The 12,594-nt window shown below is 38.2% G+C and overlaps 1 protein-coding gene across 2 annotated transcripts; it reads right to left on the reverse strand.

Moving 5' to 3' along the window:
• Window positions 1–282: 282 nt before the first annotated feature.
• LOC125214458 (ent-kaurene oxidase) lies at window positions 283–3,288 on the reverse strand. 2 transcript variants are annotated; one of them, XM_048115507.1, is made up of 8 exons: window positions 3,069–3,288; window positions 2,173–2,333; window positions 1,900–2,061; window positions 1,685–1,819; window positions 1,336–1,590; window positions 1,085–1,249; window positions 815–1,009; window positions 283–645 (listed from the first exon to the last, which is right to left on the reverse strand). In XM_048115507.1, exons 1-8 carry the CDS (start codon window positions 3,208–3,210, stop codon window positions 331–333), a joined length of 1,530 nt encoding a protein of 509 aa, XP_047971464.1. In that variant the 5' UTR covers window positions 3,211–3,288; the 3' UTR covers window positions 283–330. The 2 variants fall into 2 exon arrangements, with proteins under 2 accessions (XP_047971464.1, XP_047971454.1); XM_048115497.1 differs by having other exon boundaries at window positions 1,685–1,825.
• Between the last annotated feature and the right edge of the window lie 9,306 nt (window positions 3,289–12,594).

The following is a 12,594-nucleotide window of genomic DNA, read 5'->3' on the forward strand; positions in this document are numbered from 1 at the left end:
TCGATTCTCACCTTAATGGTGATGTTATACTATAGCCTTGATATTGTTCTGTCTTTATCATGTTCCCTTGGGTATGCCCGAATTTTTGATGTACAAAACCTTTTGTTGATATATATTTGATTTAATTATAAAAAAATAATAAAAATAAATAGAGCTTTGCTCTATTCATCTTCGTCCATTGAACTCCGAAAAATTTCACATTTATGAGTATTTTATTAAAAAATATAAAAATTACGCCAAAATTCATAATGAGTTCGCTTAACAAGAAACAACACAAAAGAGTTCGCTTAACTTGAAGAAACCTTTTTTAAAATCGTTTGCAAACAGAGTTCATCTGAGTCTCGGCTTTACAATGGTTTGCAAAGGATGAAGCTTATGAGTTGTTAGACCCAAAGTGTCGACATTCGCTTCTTCTCCCTCCCCGAGTCGCCACTCGAACTCTTGCACCAATCTTCCAATTGCTATACAAGTAATTGTCATTGCTTGAAGAGCTCCAGCACACACTCTCTTCCCCCCTCCAAACGCCATCGTCTTGTGCAGCTCCGTCGTGTCATCCTTACCCGAGACAAACCTCTCCGGCCTCCACTCTTCCGGGCAATCCCACACATTCTGGTCCATGTGACATCCATATATGTTTATAGCAATCTGCAAAGGAGATTCATTGTCATGAACATAAAAACTCAATTGACTATAAAGGACGAATCGCAACTCAGTTTGTAAGACGTGTTCCTCCAACCAGTAGGTGGAGGGATTAGTGTGTATAGCTCTAAGAATAACATAGACCATTCAGTTGTGTGTCATAGTAGTGACGAACCTCGCTGCCTTCTGGTATGTTATACCCTCCTAACTGCGTGTCTTCGTGCACATAGCGCAATGGGACCACTGGAACAGGACTGTGCTTTCGCAGTGTTTCATGGAAAACTGCGGCCAAGTATGGAAGTTGGCATAGCTTCTCCTCGCTGAGTTGGTCGAATCCGCAAGCATTTTGGATTTCCGACAACAAGTAGTTCTGTTTTATTGGAAGTAACAATATTTTAGCCAATACCAACACACAAATTAGTAGAGGGAGCAAGCAAAAAATCACCTGTCTATTTGGATCTTTAGAAAGTTCATACATGGCCCATTCCGAAGTAACCAACGTCGTGTCGGATGCTTCAATGATGGCTTCCCACAGAAGCATCAGTATTTGCTGCTCTGATAATGTGTCTGCAGCTTCCGATAACAGGTGATCTAAATAACAGTTTATTTCCTGTCGCGTCGTATATTGTTAACAACACTCCATTAACAAACTTTAACTACACACGAAGCAAACGAGAAAGCTAGATCTCAGGCTACCTTGCCAGAAGCAATACGTATTTTCTGCTGCTGAATCAAGGCCTTCATCACCGCCTCCCTGCGGAAATACATCTGCTGAATTTTGTTTTCGAAGTGTTGGTTAGGAATCCACTTGAGATAGGGGAAGAAATCCCTCCAGTCCACATCAATGGCACCTTCCATAGGGTCCACTACGAGTATCTTGAACATCTCTTGTCTTGACAAGGTAGTGCCTAGTTCCTCCACATAAATGGATTCAACGTCTTCTCCAATCGCCTACATATTAAACAACGAGACTTTGATACGTTTTTGAATTTTTATCAATAACGTGAAGCTGAAGAAGGGGGTAAAACAGAACAGCCAGATTCACCTGTTTCATCGATAATCTGAAGAGTTCAGACTGAAATATCTTCCTGAAGTCTACTGCTTCAGAAGGATACAGTTTTGCATGAGCATGGAATTGGTCACAGATGTTATTTATCATGGCATCCCTGTGGACACGGTGCTGTTTCTGCAGTAAGAAGCATGCTCAATGCTAGCCTCCTCTACCGTTTAATTAGCCTCAAGAAGAGGTACAAAACAAACCTGAGCATTAGGTCCGAGTGTACTCGTAAGCAAATGGCGTTTGGCTGCCTTGTAAAATTCGTTGTAATCACTCATTGCAACAATACTTTTATCAGAAGTGAGGATCTTCAAAGCATTTGACAGCTTTCTAGTTGAGATAGATGAGTATTTTGTAACCATAGCCTAAAGCAACACGTACATAATTACAAATCATATTTAGATTATTAGGAATGTATATAAGGAGTAGGATGAAAATATTGAAGAAACATAGAAATGAAGGAGAAAGAAGTTGACCTCTTTGGCAACATCATTAGAGTTGAGCACAACCATGGTGTTGGAGCCTGCCCTTATGGAATATATTGGACCATATTTGTGAGACCACTTGGTGAAAGTCTTGTGGGGCTTCTTCTCTTTTAGTTGCAATAAATTTCCAACTATTGGTAAGCCTGGTACCTCTGCATCAAAACCCACATGCTTTATACTCTATCGGTCCTATAAAAATAGTCCTTTTTTTTTTCCATTTTGTTCGTCCCACAAAATTAGCTTCTTTCTAGTTTTGGCATGTTTTTTCTCTCTTCTAAGGTGGGTCTCATTCTCCACTAACAATATTCCAATCACTTTTATTTCTACCTATCTCGTACTTTACCAATTTCGCATTAAAACTCGTGCATCTCCAAAGTCCTTATTATATGGAAAGGAGGGAGTACAATACAATATTCCTATTATGTTGGGATGATCATAAAACCCCTTAAAACGACAACAAGATTTAATCTTTACCAAGTCTGTGTGAGGCAAAAAGGATTTCAACATCGCTATATGATACTCCCTCTATCCTACCGAAGATAACTCATTTTTCTTTTTGGTTCGCCCAACCAAGACGACTTATTAATAAAAATGGAAATACCTATGTACTTTATTCCATCTCTCTTTCATTTTACACTCCACTTCACACACAAAACAAAAATGCATAAATTTCCGTGACTCCAAGGAGGCGGTGGTATCTTCCTTGGAACACACTACACAGGGAGTAGAATAAATGACATTCAAAAAAAATAATTAGACATTAACACCACGAAGCTAGGAAAATTTCTCGATTAGAAACATCTTCAATTGATTATGCAGATCAGCATAAAATATGGGAATCGTAGTGTTTACTTCAATGCAGAAGAAATCAGAGAGAGATAGATCACCTGGTGGAGGAGGGAAGCTGGAAGATTTCTTCCGTTGATCTTTGACATATTCTCTGATGAAAAACAAAGTGATTCCGCCGATAGCCACCGCAGGTCCGCCTATAGTGGGCGGCAGAGCTTGAAGATTCAGCAATGAATCCATTGAAAAAGGCCAAAGAAAATAAAGTTTAGATTACTGAGTTTTACAGACGAGTGATATGACAAAATTATTGATTCGAAATGTGGGTGAATGGAGAAAACGCCAAGAATAAATAGAATCCAAAACCACGGTCCTTATCTCATATCATAGTGGATTGATTATAGGCAATGACAGTAAAAGTGGTCAATTGCATTGACCATTCATTCCGACAAATAGAATAGCTAATGCCAATGAATTTGAGTAGGAGTATATTGCCAAACATTCATCACGGATTCACGGCCACGTGCAACAACGCAAACATCATTGACAAGAAAATATGCATATAAGGATGCTAGTAATACTGATAAATTAACTACCGCCTTCGTCCCCAAAATTTGTCCAATTTTTTCATTTCCGTTCGTCCCCCAAAATTTGTCCCATGGCCATTACAATTTTTATCATTTTTGGTAGTGGACTTCATATTCCACTAACTCATTATTACTCACATTTTATTATAAAACTAATATATAAAAGTAGGTTTCACATCCCACCAACCTTTTCAACTCACTTACCATTACATTTTTAAAACTCGTGCCGGATCAAAGTTCTAATAGGATCAACATATTTTTGCCACAACTCGATGGCATCTTGAACACATAAATTCAAAATATGAGCAATACATCGCACATGAAAATATTTGCCATTAATAACAGGAGAACATGCGGTGATTAGTTCATCTATACTAGTAGTGTTAGCACTTGCATTATCAAAACCAACAGAAAATTTTTTATTGATCAATTGAAATTCATTCAAAACTTGAGTGATCAATTGAGCAATTGCTTGTGCAGTGTGTGGTGTAGGAAATTCCCTAAATGCAATCAAACGTTTATTCAAACTCCAACTATTATCAACGAAATGCATAGTGACACCCATATATGAATTTTCGCAAAAACAATCACTCCACACATAAGAGCAAATTGAAACTTTATGACCCAAGTTAAGAATATATGTACTTAGTTGCACCTTCTTTTCCAAGCATTGTCGAACAACGGCCTGAGTCATAGAAGTTCGACTCAATATTTTTGCAGAAGCATTATAAACTTGTCGTATACTCAATTCAAACTCATCATTATCAAAAGCATTGAAAGGAAAATGTTTCATCACAGCAAACCTAGACATCACATTAAGAGCATTTTGATGATCATATTTTAAAATAGAAGAGCTCCACGTACCCGATGTTTGGGATGAACCCGTCCCACTCCCCGCTCCAGGTCCAAAGTTGAGTTGAGTTTGGATTGGAGTGATACCAAACTCGACCGGATGAGCTTTCTCCATATGACGGGTATATGTGCCATATCCCCCTCCCTTTTGTAATATGTACACGTTGTTACCTTCGTGAAATGTTTGGTCATGATGATTGAGGTTAAAGTCCTTTAAGTGGATTTAGGAGGTTTAGGAGGTTGTCCTCGACCACGACCACGACCCCTTGGTGGTGGTGGCTGCGTCATTTTTGTTGTTGTTCATCTTCCTCATCTTCTTGATCTCCTCCTCCTCCTCATCATCATCATCAAGATTCACCGGGGTTGAGATTGATTGTTCATAATAGTCGTCGGGAGCATTACTACCACCACCATCATAAGTCTCACCACCACCATATCTATCATAAGCCATATCTTGTTCTTCTCGATTCTACAAAGCAAGCAATGTTTGTAGTATAAATATCAAATTAACTTATGAACAATAATTTAATACAATTAGTAGATAGTAAATATTAACCTGCCACATATTCACGTTTATTTGGAAAATTTCATCAATCACGGATTTCCGACTTCGCCGACTTGGCCTCTTAGTGTTGGATTTTCCTTTTCCCTTATCAACACGAGCTTTACGAGATGAAGACATCTTGATAGTAGTATAGAATTATATATTGCACAAATGAGAAATATGAGGCAAATAGAGAGAATTGAGAGATTGAAGAGAGAAATTCTTGTTAACACAAGAATGGGGTGAATGTAAGTGAGGATAGATGGAAGTATTTATAGATAAAAATGGAGGGAAATGAGATCCAATTTGAATTTAAATAATAAATTAATTAAATTAAATGGTATTTTGAAGAGTGCAATCATTTTTGAAGAGTGCAACCATCACCCACCACCAACAAATGAACCAATCAATTTTGAAGAATGCATATTCATATTTTGAAGACTACATAATCATACGTAAAAAAACAGTAAGATTGCATTAACTAATATTAATTGATTTTAATTGATCTTGATTAACTAAATCATGTATGATCAACAATACCATTGTACCAATCAAGTTTGAAGAATGCATATTCATATTTTGAAGACTACATAATCATACGTAAAAAAACGGTAAGATTGCGTTAACTAAAATTAATTGATTTTAATTGATCTTGATTAACTAAATCATGTATGATCAACAATGTCAATGAACCAATCAAATTTGAAGAATGCATATTCATATTTTGAAGACTACATAATCATTAGTATAAAACGGGGAGATTGCATTAATTAAATTAATTGATTTTAATTGATCTTATTAACTAAATCATGTATGATCAACAATGCCCTATAGTGTATTTACTGTGTAAATCATATATAATGCTTTTATATACGAAAATAGTGCAACATTGATGAGTGATGACCCCTCTTGGCCTCTCTAGTTCACACAAGTCTAATGTTCACATTTAAAAGTTCAAATATAAATTTTTTAAAAGTGTACATAAAATTCATGAGCTTATTAGAATATAGTACATTAACTGGATTCTCACATGTGGAACGATCTCATAAATCATGTTCCTTTCTTAATTTTGGTAGAAATCAAATCGATATTAATTCATAAATATTTGAGAATTTTGTGCGAATTTGAGAATAATTTCATGCTGGAACCGCGGTTTTGGTTCGAAAAATTTGGAACCTGAACCGAATCACGGTTCTAAAACTCACGGTTTCGGTTCGAAATATTTCTCGCGGTTTCGATTCGGAACCGTAACCGCCGGTTATGGTTTCGATTTTAATCACCGGTTCGATAAACCTTGGGCAGGTCTAGACGGAAATAGTAACTTAAGTGGTAGGAGTAAGTTTTATGGTAAAACGTATTCCCTCCGTCCCACTCCCACCGAAAACGATTCACTTTCTTTTTTCATCCGTCCCAACCAAGATGATCACTTTCTTATTTAGGAAATATTTAAAATACTCAATTATTTCCTTTCTTACTTTATTCATCTCTCCAATTTTTAAACACCCAACAAACTTTTCTTTCTCTTACTTTTTCATCTCTCCTACTTTTAAACATTAACAACCTTTTATCTCTCTATTACTTTATTCATCTCTCCTACTTTTAAATATCCAACAACTTTCTCTCTCCCTTTTTAAACACTTTGAAATTAGCATGCATAAAATCCTGTGTCTCCCAAGAAGGGGTCATCTTCCTTGGAGCGGAGGGAGTATTAAATGGTCCTCTTATATTACTTCATCATAATCCAAAACACTCGAATCTAAACCCTCAGATTTTGAGATAAGTGGATGAGTTAATCTTCACGAATTTCAATAAATAGTAGACAAAATATCAACAAAAGGGTAAGATCGTCATTCTGTTATTATATCATAATTTGTAGGTTTCTTGGCCACATACTTTATTACAAATATCAATACAATAACATGAGTATTTCAACACAAGTAAACGGAAATATCAACATATTTTTATTGATATTTTACATGCATATATTGAAATTTTTTGATGCATTCATTGATAAAAATTCTTATCAACATATACGAAAACTGAAATAAAAATTATCAAACTTCATCATCTGAACGTCGTCGAAACATATGCAATTGATATCTCGTTAGAATCCTTATAAAAATACCTTTTGTGAAAAAAATAATTTTTAAATCGAGAGAGTTACATAAATTTTAAGTTTTGAGATGATTTTGAAGAGAGAGAAAGTACTTTTAACTGCATATTTAAGAATTGACATTAATATTATTTATTAATTATTTAAATTTAAAATATAATCCACTTAGAATTATTCCAACCACTATTTCCTAATTATTAAACTAAGAATTAGTTTTAATTTGAGATTGCTAATTATAGTTACCAATTGATCACAACCATATATAAAAGTTTGACATTAATACAATCAACTGACTCTTCTCACAAGGTTTGAATACAATCACATGTGCTTGTTATTCTCATACGGGATACACATACGCTTGTAATATCGATACCCAAGTTTCAAACAGATTATTAAACATTAAATAATTTCAAAGAAAAATCTACCGTTGGAGTAAAACTAGAAGTTCCCAAAATTTCGAGGGAAACTCTAAAAAAAATCTCAAAAGTTCAAGCAAAAAACCAGAAAATCTCAATAGTTCATGTATCTTTACAAACAAATGACCTTCTTAAATGGAGTAAAATAAGATTTCTTTTTAACGATCTTCATTTTTCGTTATGCTAGCGCTCTCACGAACATGTCAACATAGAACTACTAGCCACTTCTGGCTAGCCATGTTATATATATTACCTTCATCCCACCATAAGTGATCAACTTTTCATTTTGAATTGTCCCACACTCAAGTAATCAATTTTATTTTTTAACTAAAAACAAAACTTAAACCCTTTCTTACTTTATTCTCTCTTTCTTATTTTATTTTCTCTATATCTCTATTACATTTTCATCTCTTATACTTTACTCCCTCCACTCTAACTCAATATATATAAGTTTTAAAAATTTTGTGTCTAAAAGAAATCCATAGTAGGACGGAGCGAGTATGTGAAGAACTAGTCACCTCTAGAATCTAGCTTCTGGCTTCTACGTGAACTAGCCCCTATCTTACATCTGGCATCATGCTTACAGTTACAGAATGGACGAGGTTCCACTTCCATCCATGAAATAATTTCAAGCCATGTCCACGAGGGGGACGATGCTCTTGAAAAACGAGACATTAATTATTCCTATAAAAATGGCATCACAACTTCTTCCTTCACAATATGCTTCTCAATTCTTTTCCTCAAGTGGTGTCCATTTCTAGGTTTAAATGGGATTTTTCTATACCATTTTGATCCAAAAAGACTAAGTTATCTCTTAATAATTTCCTTTTTACATTTTGATTCACTCACCGGAAATCGGATTTGAGAAAATGAGTACACTACAGTCATCTATATTGAACGTAGATCGACGGTATATCATTTAATTTCAATAAATTAAATGTTTCATCACATTTATTGTTGGTCAAAGTCCTTTGACCAAGCACGATTCCAACAAAATGACCGATATGTGTTTTTTGCATGCTAGCATTCGAGGAATCGTTCATGCATCAAAAGCTTCTCATTCCTGATGGACGTACGTTGTGTGTCGGACTGATTGTCTTCCCCTTTTTCCAAAGTACAAAGGACAAGCCCCTCTGCTTTGCGAGCGAGACAGATAATGTTGTTGGATGAATATGACTTATTATTGCTGAGGATCCATACTGTAGAGAGATATGACTAAATTGTAGAGGAACATTGGAGAAGAGTCTCAAATATCCCAAAGTCAAGCAATTACCAAGTGAAGTAAAAAGAAAATTAGGAGAAAATATTGTAATTGATACATTATCATTTAGTCTAGAAATAGGTTATTCTTTATCTAAAATACATTTTATTGAATCCTATATTAAGGAGAAGAATGAACAGAAATAAAACTCGACAGAAAGTATTCTACTCCAATCTCTTCTCTCTATTTCAAACATGGTATCAGAGCGGGTAAGGACTCAGGAAAATTTCATTCCAGTCCATAAGCCTTTCTCGACAATTTTTTTTGCACCTGCAAAAATCAGAAACCATGTCAGATTCAGAGAAATCTGACACCAAAACACCAAAAAAAACGATGGAAACATCAAGCCAAAGTTCGCCCATTGATAAGGCCAATTTCATGCATCGGTTATGTGATGAAAAATCACCATTTACTGGGTCTAACACATTGTTTAAGCCAGGTGTGTGAAGGAATTCGCCAGGTCCAGGAAGAACTGAAGGCAGTGGACCAGCGAAGGAAAAAAAAAGGCGAAAAGTGAGCAGGATCAAGGAAGAAAAAGGCTAGACGAAGGGGAGTCCGAAGCTGAGGGCAAAAAAAACTATTCACACAAAAGAGCCCCAGCTGGACCCACATCCACGCCTATATAAGGAGGAGCATGCAACACACAAGGGAGATAGACGATTTAGCTCTCAGCTCACACACACACACACACTTGGGAAAAATGGGAATTCTGGGGTAGCGTAGTGGTTTCATCTTCTGAAAATTTGTGCAACACCGTCCTCAAGGAGGGCGAAGATACAATCGTTTACTTTTTAGCACTTGTGTTTTGATTTCCGTCGAACTTCACCGTTTTCGAAGTCGATTGTCTGTTTTGCTACTTGGTTTCTATCTATGAATTTTATTTACGTCATGATGGTGTTGATTCTGTGTTGATTTATGTTGATTTTATGTTTTGAGGAGTTTTGTTTCGGAGGTTGATTGTTATTATCTGTGTTGGATGTTTTATGTACTTGATCTGGGAAATATGAGTTGATCTGTGGTTGTTATTGTTGATCTGTGGAGAATCGGCGAATCTGTAGTTATGGAGATGATTTTGATCGGAGTTTGTTTCGGATGCTTGGATCCGGAGTGGATTTAGCATCCGAAGTGTGGATCTGAACAGGGGAATTGAATTGTGCATGGATTCTGAATTTCTGCTTTCGTTTTTGCTTTACTTCATCTAGGAGATAGAGATCTGAGTTTTTGTTGGGTTTCTCGGCGTTTTTCTGACGTCCGATTTGTTGGTCGCCGTTGAGTTGCGAGCGTTGTTCTGTTTTCATCATGTTTCAGTTAAATTCCGATGATGCTTTGCGTTTTGTAGGTAGTTAGGCTTAGCGTTGGTTATTTTACAGCTTTTTGGTCGTACGTTTCTATTTTTGGGAAAATGGTCCCCACTGCATGCATCGAGTCTGTCTAGCTAGATTAGGTTAGCAATATTACTAGATCTAGGAAGTTTGTTGAGATAGTGATGATATGATGCCAAATCTGTGTTACGTGGTTGTTTTCCGTTTCTTAGATCTAGATATAGTTAAATTTCTTTTCCTTTGTCTAGTATAAGTTCCTCAACCCCAAGTTGCGTGGCAGCAGCCATACCACCCAAAAGCCCTTTAAATGCATGATTTCGCATCTGTCCTCGTGGGATCGATCCCTACTTCCCTATACTAATTCTAGTATACGCGGGTTGAGGGTTTTGAAGTGATATTCTGTGTGTCCAACGACCGAGATCTTTCAGCGTTCCGTGAGTTCCTAGACCTTGTGATCTAGTGGATTCTCTGGACCCGGGAAGCTTGATATTCCTTATTGTGCACGCAGTTTAAAAATATCTTAGTATCAAATGGCGCCGTTGCCGGGGATGGATGGCGTTTGTTTCAATTGTGTTTAGATGGTTTTTGGTGTATATAGTTTAATTTCTTTTTGTTTCGTTGTTGTTGTTTCCAGTTTATGAACGCGGGCTCCCATTTCGGAAGTTGGGCTAGTTCATCTTGAGTCAGGAAACGCCCGATACAAGTGGCAGGTCCACATCCACTCACCACCAGATCAGGGTTAAGGACAGTAGATCCATTCCCATTCGAATCAGAAAGTGAGAAGGAGTGGAACTCATCGGGAGGAGAGGACCCGAAGTCGTCTACAGAAACAGAGCATTCCGAGACCGAGGAAGAGGAAGACGTAGATATGGCACACTTGGAAGATCCCGATCCGGAGATAGGTTCACTCACCGCGCATCTGGACGGTGAGCCCGCCCATGCCATAGTCTCGAACCAGCGCCGGAGGTCTATTGATATCAAGACAAATGTGCTAGGAGTTTTACCCACATTCTCTGGACGAAGGAATGAATGTCCTTACGAATTCCTAAACGAGTTTAGTAAGCTGTGCAGCATCCAAAAGCGACCCAACGAGGCGACTGAGGAGGACTACCGTTTGCGTGCAATCCCGTTTGCCCTTAAGGGGGAGGCTAATACTTGGCTGCTGAGGCTCCCACCAGACTCGATCAACACATGGAAGGATTTCAAGCTGGAATTCTTGGATTATTTTTTCCCGTCCAACAAGACGAACGCTCTGAAGAAGGAGATCCAGGAGTGCAAGCAAGAGTATGATGAGTCTCTGAGCTCTTACTGGTCCCGGTTCAAGGGACTGTTGGATGCTTGTCCGAACCACAGGATGATCGAGGCGGAGACTTACTATCTGTTTTACGAAGGTGCAAACCCTGAATCAAAAGATTTGATGAATTCCTCGAGCGGGGGAAATTTTACCAAGAATAAGGCAAGTGAAGCCAGAGAAACTTTGGGGAGATTGATCGAGGCGAAGAAGGCCTATGATAACCCGCGGAGCATTATGAGAAGGGGATCGGCCAATGCAGTGACAGAGCAAGATGATAAGAAAGTGGAGGCCAGGATAGATAAGTTGGAGAAAGCACTTTTGAATGCAATTGAGAAGTACAACCCTCATGCCCCACAAGAGAATGAGAAACCCCCAGGTCCAGAGGAAAGGCAACTTCAACCTTATTACGGTCAACCCTGTGAAGGAGAGTATCAAGCCCAGGCGAATTCGATGGGGAGCTGGAATCCGGATGGAAGTTGGAATCAGGGAAGGCAAAAGGAGGCCCCATGGAGAACTCACCCTAATTTTAGATGGACTGACAATGATCCAAGTCAACCACCTCCACTGCAGATCACAAATTATTCACACCCTCCAGAGAGGCAGTCCAACTGGTCAGGGAGAAATCAGGAGGGGTAGCAACAATTGGGATACAAGACTCAGGATCATACTAATTGGGGAAGCAGAAATCAGAACAATCCAGGGAGCTCCTATGTGCCACCACACCAGAGGAATAACCAAGGAAATTATCAGAATTCCCAACCTAACCACCAAGGGAATCAAGGATCTAGCAACCAGTACAATAACCACCAAGGGAATCAAGGGAATTATCGGCAGAACCAAGGGCAGAACCAAGGTCAAGGGTCAAATTCAAATCAATTCAACTCCAAACCACAAAGGAGTCTGGATGACATGGTCCACGACCTAGTGAATTCGCAGCAGTTCATGCAGAATAACCTGCATTCCAACAATGACGTGGTGCACAAACTGCAAGACGCCCAGTTGGAACACAAAGCAGCCATGGACATGATGGCAAAGCAGCTGTCTCAGATTGCGGTTTCTTTGAATGAGATGCGGGGAAATGAAGGAAAACTTCCTGCCACAGTCAAGCCACCTGACCGAGCAAACATTAGTCAGATCACCTTGAGATCCGGGCGGGGCTATGAAGGACCGACGCTGGAGATCGATGAAGACACACCCGCACAGGCAAGTAAGGGGAAGGAGAGCCAAGTGTTTCACAA

This window comes from Salvia hispanica, chromosome 1 (assembly GCF_023119035.1).
Source record: "Salvia hispanica cultivar TCC Black 2014 chromosome 1, UniMelb_Shisp_WGS_1.0, whole genome shotgun sequence".
Classification (NCBI taxonomy): Eukaryota; Viridiplantae; Streptophyta; class Magnoliopsida; order Lamiales; family Lamiaceae; genus Salvia; species Salvia hispanica.